The sequence below is a fragment of the Phalaenopsis equestris genome, unplaced genomic scaffold, assembly GCF_001263595.1.
Source record: "Phalaenopsis equestris unplaced genomic scaffold, ASM126359v1 Scaffold000002, whole genome shotgun sequence".
NCBI classification, from domain to species: Eukaryota; Viridiplantae; Streptophyta; class Magnoliopsida; order Asparagales; family Orchidaceae; genus Phalaenopsis; species Phalaenopsis equestris.
In genome coordinates this window covers 56,360,350-56,375,705 of record NW_018164444.1, presented here as the reverse complement: position 1 = coordinate 56,375,705, position 15,356 = coordinate 56,360,350, and the positions used below count along the sequence as shown (strand labels likewise).

General features: G+C 35.0%; 1 protein-coding gene across 1 annotated transcript in view; it reads left to right on the top strand.

Moving 5' to 3' along the window:
• Positions 1-267: 267 nt before the first annotated feature.
• Positions 268-15,356, top strand: part of LOC110020587 (protein DEK-like) — a 51,756-nt gene continuing 36,667 nt past the window's right edge. The window contains exons 1-6 of the mRNA XM_020718741.1: positions 268-744; positions 834-867; positions 12,171-12,250; positions 12,330-12,389; positions 14,035-14,145; positions 14,525-14,605. Coding sequence (XP_020574400.1) covers positions 457-744; positions 834-867; positions 12,171-12,250; positions 12,330-12,389; positions 14,035-14,145; positions 14,525-14,605 — 654 coding nt within the window. The 5' untranslated portion in view covers positions 268-456. The remainder of the gene's footprint in view (positions 745-833; positions 868-12,170; positions 12,251-12,329; positions 12,390-14,034; positions 14,146-14,524; positions 14,606-15,356) is intronic.

The following is a 15,356-nucleotide window of genomic DNA, read 5'->3' as shown; positions in this document are numbered from 1 at the left end:
GAATATCTTGGCAGGCCGACAATTTTCTATTTTTTACATTTATATGGTATTACTTATTCATGAAAAACTGTAATTTTCTTATTAAAAAGACAAAATATTGTATCTTTGATTTGTTATGAAAAAGTTGGATGGTATAAATGTAAAAAAATGAAGTTCAAATGTTAAATGTATGAATCAATAAGAATTGGGTGGTATGCATGTAAATGCCTTATTTTCTAAATACCCAAAAAAAAAAAAAAACGATATTTTTTTTCTTTTTTCACATTCAAAGCCCATTTCTTGATTCTGCTCCAAATTCCGTCTGCCCGCGCGACATCTCTAATCTCTAATTAAATTAAATTCCATGCTCGAATCCGGGCGACGCTCAGCCGGAGGAATCTCCCCCGATTTCCGTTCTAGGGTTTTGTTTTCTTCACATCGTCGAGACGGAGCTTGCTAGGGTTTTTCTGGGACCCTATGGCATTATCTGACCAGGATGCGAGCAAGGATCTGTCTTCCGCCTCTGGCCAGGAGGCGGGTCCGCCGGAGGAAGAGTCAACGCCAGGTGTGGAGCAGGTGACGCAGAAGAAGAGGGGCAAGAAGAGGGGAAGGGAGGAAAAGGATGTGAAAGAGGGGAGGAAGAAAAAGGCGGCACCGACTGCTTCGTCCTCGGAGAGGCCATCAAGAGAGAGGAAGTCTGTGGTCAGGTACACGGCGACAGCATCGCCAAGTACGTCAGCAGCTAAGGCTGTCAAGATTCAGCGGGTTAAGTGGCTGTTGCTGTATCTATGTGTGCATTATAGCCTGATCAATGATTTTCCTGAAACATGTTTCTTTCTTGTTTTATGTTGCAGGGTCCCGGGGAGATACTCAAGGACATCCCGAATGGTTTGTCTCTCCCAACTTTTTTTTCTTCGGTATGGTGTGGGAGGGTTTTTTTATTACAATTTTCTCTGTTATGGTTTTTTGGGTGGAATGATTCGGGTTTTTTGCTTTGCTGTTTAATTTTTTTTCTGCTTTTACTCCTTCAAGCTTGAGCATTCTTAGTTTTACTTTCCAAAAGTACCATCAGGTAGTCATAAACAAGAATGTAGAATAAGACAATAACACAACTCTTTGTGCAATGTTAACTCGAATGGTTCATTTTTATTGTTTTGGCTAATTGGCAGTGTTTTGCGATGTAAGGTATGGGATGGGATAGGGGATCTATTGGGGAATTGAGATGGAAATGGAAAAATAAGGGTGAGTAGACCGATAGTGTAGGAATTGTACACAAGATATATATTTTCAAATTGTTGATGCTTATTCTTCAAGCCATTGAGTGCTAAATCTTCACTGTAAGACCCTTAATCCCGAAGGCATAATAAAGATGCGGGTCCTAAAGCTTTCACAAGGCTTTAAAATTTTATAAAACTATGATACACTGTATTTTATTTCACTATTTTTTAAATTTCATCACTCTAGACACTATTTTTGATAAAATATCTTATTTCAAAATACAAAACTTACATTAAAATAGTTGAATAATAATCAAACTATTGCTAAATAATACTTTGAAAATGAACATAAAAACTAGGATAGATATAAGGAATAAGAATTGAAGAGAATTAGTTTAGTATTTCATTCCAACATTTGTGTTGTATACATATGCTTATATATATATATATATATATAAAATAGTATTTTAATTTTGTGAAAATGGTATTTTTTTATTTTTGGAAAATGACGAGACCGAGTAGACCTCATATATCTAATAGTTTAAACAACTGAGCACGATACCATAAATGATATATCATCTTGAAGGATGAACATATCACTTATTGGTAGACTTAACTATCTAAACTTAAAAAGTTTATGTCTCTATTTTGGTCTGCGAAATTTATAGCCGACCAATTCTTCTATCTAATATACAGATTAATTAGGGTTTAGATTAATCTGGGTTCTTAAATTCCGTATAGGAGCAAACGCCTATAGTTAATTACATCTTAGACAACCGAAGTCACCTAAGAAAACTCTCAATAATGATCATAGGTTTCGTCTTCAAGAATTCAACGTTCAAGTTTCCACGATTGTTCATAGGAAAACTCAAATGGGATAGGTTCAAATAAGAACAATTATTTTCAGAATCCTAAGGAGTGAAAAGTAGGAGATGTTGAAGATACTGAATAATATTCAGTGACATCTCAAATTAATCTACGGTTTGACTTTACGTCTTTGAAAGAGAAATTATTTGATGTTTCAGTCCTGCAAATTATTTAGATGTTCGGGACTTGTATCTGTATGTATATGCAAATAGCCCGAGTAAATGTGAGGATTTATGTCGTACCGAACGACCACCTCAGAATCCTAAAAAGTTTAGGACTTATATTGTACGATATAAAATCGTAGAAAGTCCTAAAAGATAATGTGAGGATTTACGTCGTACCAAACAAACAACCTCAACGTCCTATAGGTATGTTATTTAAATCTATCGAGGTTCTACATAAGCTCATCCTTCCGTCTTTGGTAGTTGTCTTGACCGTTGTCCGGAGATGAATCGTCAACCGACCACGTCGTCGTCTCGTTCCGAGAAGAGGAGAGAGAGAAGAGAGAATGATAAAAAAAAAAACCATGCCTCGAACGGCCTATCCTAGGGGATTGCACAAACGTACTAGAAAGGTAGCAACTAAAGCATGAATACTGGTAAATGTATACAGTACAACAAAGAACTGACAAAGAGACTATGCTGTAAGATGTGGTAAGAAAATGCATGAGACATGTAGCGAAGTACAGTACAGTACAAAATAAAAAGAAATATGCAAAAAATAAAGTACGGAAATTAAATAAATAAAAGCGTTTGCTAAAGCTTCAAAAATAGATTGCAATTATATGATATAAATGAGTTAGGTAAACATTTGCAGGTTATAAAAGAAAAGTTAAATGATGAGCATATGAAAATCGCAAGATGGGATATTAAATTTTAATTTGGGGATAGACTCAGACTAGACCCATTTTCTCTTTATCTCGATCCCACAAACAACTGATATATCGAGGTCAACCTATCAACATCAACTAGAGGCTAGAGGCATCAACTAGAGGTCACCAACGAATCACCCCTATAATCAGATAGTCTTAGCCCTTGTCGTTTAATGAATATGTGAATAGAGTAGTATCTGAACTCATCAAAGTGTGGTGCACCTATACATGAAATATAGTATCTGAACTTATCAACATACAATGCATGCATATGTGAAATGTAGTATCTGTTGTGCAGGGCGTAGTGTGTGAACTGTATAGTGTGTATGAGTGCAGTATCTATTCCTTGTGCAAGTGTAATATCTGTGTAAAACCCGTAGTATCTATACATGATATGTAATATCTGTCGTGCAGGGTGTAGTGTGTGGATATAATGTCTGCAGTATAAAAAGGTGATATGATGATATTTAGATCCATCAAATAAAGATATGTGATGTATCTGTATGTGGTGTGCAAGATGTACTATGTGATGTATGAAATGTACGTGTAGGTTATATCCAATGTATGCATATATTAGTCAGAATATGGTGTCTACGGTGTAGTGTCGTATCTGTTCTTTTGCGATTGTAGTATCTGTGGGGTGTTTGTAGTATCTATTCTTTTTGTGGCTACCGATTCTTAAACCTTTTGAAAAAGGGTTAGAGTTGTTGACGATCTAGGGGTGAAAGGGCATCGCACTAATTGAATATCGATTTTATATTTCAGCTATAAACTAAGCTGTCAAATGGTTCTTTGCATCATCGTCTGTTACCCCTCGTCTCGAAATAATAGGCCACCTCAATATTTCATATTCTCGTCCAACAAGATTTTGTACATCCCATATCAAGAAAAGAATGAGAGAGGTATTTATTTAAGCATTTCTATAGCATCTACATCTCACCTTTAAGCTCAAATTGTGAAATTGTGCATATGATTATTGCATATCCCATTAAAATTTCCAAGTGAAAATAAAGATTATAGCATTTTTTGTTAATATTAAATCTCAAAGTTAAAAGATGATTTTCAATATATTCTCGAACGAAGGGCAGCAAAAGGGACAAAATTCGGGTCTCAGATGTATATCTCAAATCATAAAAATGAGTTCCAGTAAGTATTTGAACAAGGGAAATAGCAAGAAACATCAAAACCGAGCCTCAAATATATGCATTCGAACCATAAAAGTAATTTCCATCAAGTGTCTGAATAAGGGGAAATAAATCGAGCACCAAGTATATGTTTCCAAGCCATAAAATAAATTCCAGCAGGTGTTTGAATAAGGGAAATAAAGGAGGCGTAAACCGAGCCCCCACATGAGTCTCAAGTAATAAAAGTGGTTTTCAACATGTATTTAGACAAAGGAAGCAAAGAGAGCAAAAACCCAACCCCCATACAACTACTCAAAGTATCAAAACATTTTTAATATTCATACTCGAATAAAGGGGCAGCAAGAAGTAAAACCGAGCTACCAACACTGACTACTCAAAGCATAAAAATGATTTCCATCACATATTTGAACAAAGAGAAGCAAAGAGAGCAAACCGAGCCCCACAAATACTTCTCAAATCACTCAAAATAATTTCCATCAAATATTTAAACAAAGAGGAGCAAAGAGAGCAAAACCGAGCCCCACAAATACTTCTCAAGTCATTCAAAATAATTTCCATCAAATATTTAAACAAAGAGGAGCAAAGAGAGCAAAACCGAGCTTCACAAATCCTCCTCAAACCATAAATATGATCTCCAATGTCGAAGTTCAAATAAGGAGAATCACTGGAAATATAATTGAATATAATTGAATCTCCTAATATAATTGAATCTCCTCATGGGAATTAAATCAAATCCAGCAAATGACCAAAAAGAATAGGCCATTACCAAGCTAAAACCAAGCCACGAAGGGAGACCAAACCGAGTCATCAAGGAACAAACCCGAGCCCAATAAAAGGGATGAAATTGAGCCATTATTCGAGATACTAAAGTAGCCATCCAAAACGTCAATTAACTCCAATGTATTTTCAAATAAGAGCAATGATAACAAATTTGAGATATTAAAGTAGTTTTCAAAATAAAAATGATTTCTGATATGTATTCGAGTAAGGCAGCAAGAGGAGCAAAAATAACCGCAGCCCCAAGCTTCTATTCTAAACCAAAATAATCTCCAAATATGCACTCGAATAGGGGTATCAAGAAGCATAGAAACAGACCCCAAACACGTGTAAAAGGATCCCCAACATATATTCAAACAAGGGAAAACAAAAAAAAATCAAACCAAGTTCCAATAGAGAGTAAGAGCCGAAACTGAACCCCAACAAAGAGTGGGAATCAGAATCAAATTCTACAAGGAGCAGGAATTTAAACCAAATCCAATACAGAGTCCAGGAATTGAAACCGAACCCCAAATAAATTCTCAATAGCTTGAAAATATAATTTCCAATACGTTTGTTAATTAAGGCAGCAAAGGAAACCAAAATTGAGCCTCAAATGTATTTTCAAACTATAAAAAAAATTGACCTCCAGCAGACATTCGAATAAAGGACAGTAAGGAAAACCGAAACCGAGTTCCAACAGAGAGTAAGAACCAGAACCGAGTTCCAGCAAGAAGCAGGAACCAAAATCAAATCCCAACAGAGAGCAAAAACTAAGACCCAAACTCCCAATCATAAGGCAAAACTGTAACTCCAAATTTCCGGCCAAAATAAGTCAAACCGAGCCCCAACAAAAGGGCTAGCAGATAGAATAATATTTTGAATACAACCCAACTAAGAATAGGGAATTGAATCAAGATAGTTCTTACATAAAACTGAACTCAATTTCACATAAAACCAAACCAAATCTCAGACCAAAAACTGAAACTAGCACAAAGACCAAATTGACTCATCCAAAAGAATAAAACCGAGCTTCCATGTTAATGCAAAACCATTAAGGAATCCAGATGTAATATGAGTCGATTCAAACCATCAAATGGCTATCCAAATTATATCAATGATTCTTAGTATATATTCGAACAAAAGGGTAGCAAAAAGTATAAAACCAGTTCTTCAAATCGTGTATTCACAACAGAACATAATCTCCCAATATACAGTCGAACAGAGGCAAAAGAAGTGATGTAGATACAACATTAATTCATCGAAACCAAGCTTAAGAATAACCACATCAAAAAAATCTAATCTCGATTTCTTCTTAGCTCAAGAAAATGAAAGATTGAAGGACCACGAGAAAAAAAACTTCCAACGGAAAAAGAACCTCAGCACTGTATTCCTCCAAAGTCTCCGAAAAAAAAATCGCTTTAATTTTCCCCTCCCATGGGATATTTATAGCCATTGAGAGGGTCAGGGCTTACCGACGGTACACCGACGGTAAAAAAAGGGGAGGTGACAAGAAACACCTCAAAGGGCAAAGAGAACAATCAAATTCAAGAACGAGAAGGTTACCAGACTCGTTTAGGCGGGAAAAGCTGTTGCAACGGGCTACCGGCGAGGCTACCGGCGACGAGGGCTCGAAAAGGGGAGGGATGACCGACAAACCGGCAAGGGGACTCCACGGTCCGGTTAGGGCAAAGAATAGAGGCGCGTGGGAGAGTTTAGATTTAGGATAATAAAACCTTTTTTTTTATTTAAAAGAAGATTTTTTATTATTATATTTTGAAAGAAAGTATCAAATTATGCTAAATTCATTTGTGCGCGGCGCCCTAACAAAATGAGTGTCCTCCTTAGCTAAAATTGACGTCCTGAACGCAATAGCGCAGTCCGTTTCGTCATCCGGAATAATTCAGACAAATTTGTTGTCGATCGCGTCAAATTAACTTCGATTCGCGCGTGACACGACAAATGAAATTATTTTGACCCGATCAGAGCCGTTTAACGAGTATATTATTGACCGGTCCTCACATAAGTGACGACCAAAGTCAAACATATCGCTCGTAGTGACAAGTCAAACATCACACACGCCACGGTGTCCACCTATGTCTTTCAAATTTCTATAGGAGCTCAATTTGAGCTTCAATATGACGGCTCTTCGATCGACTCAACCTAATATTGAGTATCTAAAACCGCCCATATGAAATTACAAAAGTGAAGAAATTACTTGAATTTTTAAAGGGGGTGTGTCCCAGTCTAGTCCTCTAAGAGAGTCAAAACAGAGGAATTTTAAGTCTAGATCCTAGGGTATCTAGACAAGGGAAAAGAAGACCTAAAAAATGAGGTCAACACATATTATTTAAGGAGAGGTTTTGATAGAAGGGTGCCTTAACCACGTTTCGTATCATATGATTGCATGTTCGTTTTGGAATGACACATTCACCATGGAACTAAAAACTTGGATTCACGATCGCAAGCAAGGCTTGCTCAGTTTTTTTTTTTATTTTGTTTTACCGTGTGTCCACTGTTCTGTTCTCAGGAACTGCCAAATAATAGTGATCACATAAAATATGGTAAATATAATATTGCTTTTTAAAATCAATTTAAAAAAAACAACCAGTGCTCAAGCTCTTAGAAATTTTAAGATTGAGATTAGATTAAAATTAAATTTAGTTATATGAAAATGTTAATATAAGCCCAATCAACTGTTTTGACGCTAATGTGGCATTAGATTTACATACACACTACTTTTTATATATTGAGATATTGAATGCTCAAATTTTTATTTATATATATATGCCACCTTAATTTTATATGAAAAGATGTATTTCAATTTTTAAAAATTAAAATAGTCAGAACATTTTGGATGATATAAATGTATTATATAATTTTGTTACTATAGCTTTTAATCATAATTAATAACAACTAGTATTCCTTTTTATGTTATCATGTAGGTACAAATAAACATATTCTTATCTAAACCAAATTCCACAGGTTTATTGGATGGCCAAATTATTTTATCCTTGATGATCTTTTTCTCTTATCATCCTTCGCAATTCTTGATTATACAGATTAACTTTGAGTTTACTTTTGTATTTCTACTTGTTTAAATAATATAGTTAAATATGAGAATTACATCTATAAAAATTATGAATTCTATATAATATGAGCACAGAGGTATTTCAGACATTTGTTCACAAATGACACTGAAAACTTTATTTTTCAAATAGAGCTACTGCTTCTGGAAAGTTAACTTTTAAACAACAGATTTTCCACAACAGCTTTTCAATTGAGATTTCATATAACCACAACCGAAACAATGCACTCTAAGATACATAAAATCATGAAAAAATAATTGCAATAGTCTACAGATTGATGAGTAGATTATATGAGTGTGCAATCTGTTAGTTTGTTTTGATCATTTGACAAATTTCTTAAACCAATTAAGCCAAACCAAATAACATACAAAATCGAACAGACCGAACCAAACTAAATTGAATTATAATTTTTATTTATTAGTTTAGATTTTGGTTTAAATGAAATCCTAATGAAGATTTAGTTTGGATTAATTAGTTAACGGCTTTGAAACTAAGTAGTTAACAAATTTAGTTTAATTGTAATATGATATTATTATTTGTTTAATTGATTTTTTAGATATCGAACCAATAACCAAAATTCAGATAAACTTAGTATGGAGTCATAGACTAAATTCTTTTTTCATAAACCTAGCCAAATCAACTAAATATGCTATGTTTGATTCAATTTTTCAGTTTAAACCAATTAAAGTGCACCCACATAGGGTTCATTAAAGTTTATTGAATAATGACAACGTTCGATGAAGTGATGAGTGATAGTGGTAATTCTTTGGATCGATAAGGTGGCCTAAAATGAATAAGGAAGGTGGGGGAATTTTGTGCTTGGTGAAACATTTATGGAGGCTAATGTGGAATGATTGTTTCACACTCCTTGGCAAGAAAATGAATGATTGTTGGCCATTTCAAGATCGTGTCAAATTTTGAAATATGTTAAAAGCAATTTTTGTTTTTTATTAGCTTAAGAGCTATTTTGTTGTCTTTTTTATATTATTGTTAGTATAAATAGGTTTAATATGCTTAGGTTAGGGTTATGCATGAGATTGTGTTTGGAGTCTTAGGTTTAGAGTTTTCGAAGGATTTCCTGCCTCTCAGATTGCACGAATTGGAAGAGATCACCTACTTCTTGAGTTGTAGGTGTTTATCTTTTTTATTTGAGTCGAGTGTCTGATATTCTTGCAATAAAATATTTTATTTCTTAATTTCCACCAGAAATCGTATCAAATGGTGTATGAGAGATCGATTTTTTGGGATCAACTACGTGATCGCAGTCACATTCATTTGTGACCTAGCCTTGCACAAGAGTTGCAATTCGAGCAATCTGGGAGGAAAAATGATGGGACAACGACATGCACACGCTAACATGATCTAATCGTCCGTCGCCTCCATGACTAAGCTGTGCGATACAGTCATGATTAGAGCTCACTTGTAAGAGGACGACGTGATGACATCATATCGAACTCTTTCCTGATTGAATCCCACGATACAATCTTGGGGATCACGACGTATAGGCCTTCATGACCCAATCCTAGGATAAAGTGGCGATTGAGTTAGGTGGGAGGTGATGATGTGCCCTAAAGGTACAATCATGACTTGAGTTAACTGGGAAGCCAGCACGGGATCTCGACGTACACAGACCCACCGATGGCGATGTACATGATCTCCCTGCACACTTTCGTGATCATGGTAAGGGCTAGCTGGAAAGCCACCGACGAGATCACTTTTGGAGAAGCACGATTTTGTGACCACACGTCATGATAGGAAAGATTTGGTTTCATTCAGACTAACATAGGAAACCCATGACAAGATTCCAACTTACAGTATTTCCACCTTTATAATCGAAAATCATCTTGGAATAATGGCAACCAAGAAACTAGATTTTCTGGAAAAGAAATTATAGAAAGAGCTAAGTCACATTAGACCTGAAATAAATGAGTATTTTCTCGTTTATGGAGGAGCGTTTCTCATTCATGGATGGTCAGTTTAAGCAGAGATTCATGACCCTGAAAGAAATGATGAAAAACATCATGAAGTTTCACACAAGTTTGCTTCCTACAGTTGAGGGATCAAGCGATAACGTCGGGAACGAACACGAGCAATAACAACCAAAAGGATTTACACGACATCATTGCATCATCGTTGCTTTAGGCAGACTGAAAGCTACGATATTGAGCGAAGGAATTAGGATCAGACTCAAACATGAACATTTGGAAGAAATAACGTGACATTTGGATGACTCGAACAAACAGAAGCAAATAGGATCGAATGAAGGAGTTGAGAACATATTCGAGCGACAAACTCTTGAGGGAATTGCATGACAACATAAGGTTTGGAACGAGCGACAACAGGCAGAACGAGAAGGCGTGCGATTCAGAGCTGGTGAAGATTGCTTCTAAGAGTTTCGACGTGGAACATGAAACCACGTTGGGTGGACCTCGATGGAGGGATCCCTCCAACTGTGACGGTGTCTTTTGCTACGATAACCATTTGGGCGGAGGATGATTCAGAAGTAATAACGAGAACACGACGAATGATGAAGAGTGGAGGAATTTGTAAGGGATTGATGTGAACACTGCAAAGTATTCAAGAGGGAGAGAAGATGATTGTGCTTCACAATGACCTCAATTTGTGCAAGACGTTGGTGAGGTTGAATGATATGATGAGGGTGATTCAAGATGCAGGGTTGAGATTCCTGATCCAGGTACATATCAGGGAAAGGACGCATGATACATAGTTGCCAGAAATTTCAGAGATTTATAAGCTATTGAATGAGTTGTTTGATGCACAATATTCTTCATGATTGACTTTAAGTCAGGGTACCATTATATTCGGGTAAGACCGAGGATGTACACAAAACAACAGGTTAAGGCAGTGAGGGTCATTACGAATTCCTGATTAAATGGAAATGATTGACTGATGATTACAACACGTGGAAGCCACACGACCTGATCTAGCAGTAGTTTTTTTCACCTTGAGGACAATATGTTTTTTTGAGAGGGGGGTAATGTTATTATGACACGTAAGAGTGATTTTAGTCTTTTATTAAGTTAAGGGCAATTTAATCTTTTATTATTGCTATTGTTGTTGTTAGTACAAGTAGTGCTAATATGTATATGTTTAGGGTTGTACGTGAGATTGTGTATGGAGTCTTAGGTTTAGGCTTTGGGATAGATTTCTTGCCTCTCGAATGTAGGAGTTGGGAGAGATCTCCTACCTCTCGAATTGTAGGTGTTTATCTTTTGTATTTGAGTTGAGTGTTTGATGCTCTTGCTATAAAATTTTTTATTTGCTCTAATAGTTTTGAAGAATTGTATCAAAATATTGTTTATGATAGAGGGGGAAGAAGGTTTTGAGAGAGGATTTGATGGATGTGGTTAGAAAGATAAACTTAGATTTCTTATGTTGATTCTAATTCCTCGAAGCATCGAGTTTCATATCTTCAAGACACAGTGGACAATATTTGTACTCAAACAGGATTCAAATCCTTAATCATCCATAAGTGGTCAAAATTTCATAAAAATAGAACTACAAATATGACATACATCACCTATTAAATTGTTATGAACCTATGCAATACATTTTAATATACTCTATTCCAAATGAAATAACTATACTGATATTATATAAAGAAATACAAAACCAGTTCTAAGTTATTAACAACTAACACTTGGTCTCCATATATTTAACTTCCCTCCATGTAAAAAAAATTGTAGCATGATTTTTTTCTTATTCAACCATATGACAGAATTAAACTTTGGTGCATAATGATACATTTTATTGCAACTTAAATCATACTTAAATCATTTTAGGTTGGTTCGTTGGTTCTTTTTTTTTTTCAAATGGTGCATGCACTGGCATCACGTATATTTGCTTGTTTCGGTTATTGTTTTTCATCTCAGTATTGATTGCTATATACCCTTGCCAACTTGTTCCTGCAATTATGTTTTCATTATTGCATTTTTATGTTCTTTGTACACCACCTCCCCTTAATATCAAAAACTAGTATTTTGTGGTAACAAGTTGTGTAAGGAGAACCTTGACTCTTTACTTATTTTTCTGCTTAATTTAGGAAATAGATACTTGCTTGGAACAAAATTCGAGAGGCTTGCAGCATGGAAAAGACCTTCCTAGTTGAATGTATAATAGATCTTTTTTTTTTGTCATGGCGAAAATGCGATGAAAGAGAAAGATAAATAAGTTCTATAAATGCGCGCATGAAGTTTTTTTTTTCTGATTTTATTTGCCTTTGCAGTTAATTTCAAACTGTCCAAAAGAAAGTCTGATGAGAGTCTCCGAGTCCTCCATAAAATTCTTTTTGGAAGAAAAGCAAATGTAAATCCGATTCCACCTTCTTTCATATTTATTTATCAATGGTTAATCATTATGTATTTGTCTTTTTGAATCATTTTAGGTACATTTTCTGAAGAGAAATATTCTGCAATTTTCTGGTTTTGTTTGGTCTCAGAATGAGGTATTATTGGTATATTACTACAAATTGTTCTTTTACATGGAAGAAATGAATGGCATCTCATGACAACCATCGCTAAATGTTATCCTGATTTTTCTTCTCTGTTCTTCTGAGGGTTCTACTGGTGAAATAATGAAGTCTTATTGTATGTTTTAAAAACTCCTTAGGACTTGTTCGGTTTCCCATAGATGTTAGAAAGTGGAATTCGGGTTGAAGCTGGGAAAATATTTTGCTGGATTCATTTTATTTTTGATGCTGGGTTGGGAAGCAGGATGCCACATTACTTCATTAAAATTGCCCTTCACATTCATACATGCATGTATGTGGATTTATACATACTTTTAAAATATAATTTTGCATATGTTTATATGAATGAATGTAATTAGATTTATACACATATTTTAAATATAACTTTGCATATATTTATATGAATGAATGCCATGCATTTGCAAACTCGCACACATGTACTTGCCATCTACATAACAACAACAATAACAAAGCCTTAATCCCACTACATGGGGCCGGCTACATGAATCCTTTTTCTCCATTGCATCCTATTTAGTGTCATATTTTCATTTTGTTCTAATGAATTAAGATAATTTTTTATACAATAAGCCCAAGTCTTCCTAGGTCCACCTCTGCCTTTCTTAACATAGCTTTCTTAACATAAGTCGAATCTAAAACATTTACTCTCCTAATTGGATCATCAGATGGTCGACGCTTAATGTGACCAAACAATCTAAGACAAATTTCTCTAATTTCTTCCGTCACAGGAGCTACACCAACCCTATCACCAACCCTATCACACCAACCCTATCACAGATATATTCATTTCGCATTCTGTCTCTAAGTGTAAAGCCACTCATCCACCTAATCATTCTCATCTCGGCAACACTTAATTTAGTATTATACTTCTCTTTTAAAGGCCAACATTTAGCTCCCTAGAGCATTGCAGGTCTCACCATGGTCTTATAAAATTTTCCTTCTAGTCTAAGTGGTACTTTTCTATCACACAAAGGGCCCGAAACATTCCTCCACTTCAACCAACCAACTTGAATTCTACTATTAACATTCCCATCTATATCACCATCGCTTTGAACAACAGACCCGAGATATCTAAATCGTTCACATAAGCAAAGAATTGTACATAAATTATATTACATATATTATATTTGATAGCTTGTGATGATACACTTAGATAATTCATCCTATTGTGGAATTCAAAAAATTCGATTTTTATGTTTTGCTATTATTATAGACTTGTAGTACCTGCTATGGCATGAATCTTATTTACCTCCTTGTTTTGCACCTTTTTTTAAATTGTCTCTAAAACAGCATCTCTTTTTTGTGCTTCCACCATTTTCTTGTGCGTGCATGTTTTTATCCATATATTAGTTTTTCACTTTTTTCTAATTTTTGTCAAGCATCTAAAAGCTCTTTTGCAACTGCACTTGATTTTTTTCTTTCTTTAAAAAATCTTTGAGCAGTATCTCGGCTTTATTACTGCGTTATCTTGGTTGTTTCAAGCCTAAATCACGTGAAACAGCTTATGCTATTTCTGTTCACCTCACCAAGCTTTCAAGCCTTCAGTTTTAAATCATGTTTCTGGACCTGTTTCTTACTTGTTTTTTGCGCAAGTATATTGTAGGAGAAAGAAAGGTCAAAAGTTAAGGAAAAGTTTAACAAGTGCAACAAAGACAGGTTGCTGGACTTCTGTGATCTGCTTGATGTCTGTTCTTTAAAAGTTACCACTAAGAAGGTTAGTTGTTGATACGATCTTATATGTTTTCCTTTACTTGCAACTTTCAAGTTGGCTTGGTTATATTAATGTCGGAGTCAATTTGTCTCCTGGTTACAAGCACCATTAGGCTTATTGATATGTTCAGTCTATGAAAAATGTATTTTATGAACAAACATTTTTGGTTAGTATTTTGTGTGAACGCCATCAACATTTATTATTATCACCATTGTCGTTCTTTAACTTAGATGAGAAATATTGTGTTTTGCTGTTTGGTTGATAACTGGTCTTAAAATTGATGTAAAAAATACTGAATATATTCTTTTGTATGTATCCTTTCTCATATTATTCATTTTTGCCATGATTAAAATTTTCACCAGGAGGTTACCTTATTTTCCAGGAGGAGATCTTAGCAAAGTTACTGGAATTTTTGGACTCTCCACATGCTACTAGAGAAGTTATACTTGCTGAGAAAGATACGGTTTGTGATTCTGTGCTTCCACTCTTGATCAAATTTATGCAGTTACAAAATTTATAGAAAAATGCAAATTGGATATGCTTGACACAAATCTCCTTTGATTTAAAGTTTAGAAAGGTTAAAATTAAAAATTTAGACGGATGCAAAAGAACTTGAGTGGAGATGCCTTGCGGAAGCATTATTAGAGAATGAAAACATGATATTTTTATTGTGCTTATTTTTTAATTTATGGAAGTTGCATATAATTTTCATCCAATGGAAAATTTGTTTTGGATTATACTGTCGGCAGCAAAAGGGTTGGTTGGTTAAAGTTTGTGGGTTGCCCGTAAGAAGCTGTCGGTCGCTGGAAGTGAAGTCCCATCGCCCGCGTTTCAATTTACATATATATATATATATATATGCAAAATCCTATATCGCAGTTTATCTCAGTTTAAATGAAAGAGCGCTCTACCTTAAATCCTATATCTATCCCGAGGGATAAGCATAATACTTGAGGATGAGACAATCAAATAAACTAAGAAATATATGACATCCGTTTGGTCTGCGAAACCGTTTTATTTGCCGACAAGTTCCCATATTTAATACAAAGAATTAAATAGGATTTATTTTAAGCTGGATTCGGAAAAGCTTCCTATAAGAGCAAGCCCCTATAGTTAATTACATCTTAAATGACCGAAGTCACCTAAGAAAACTCTCGATAAAAATCAGAGGATATCATCTTCAAAGAAGTCAAAAGGATAGGATTTTTCAACAA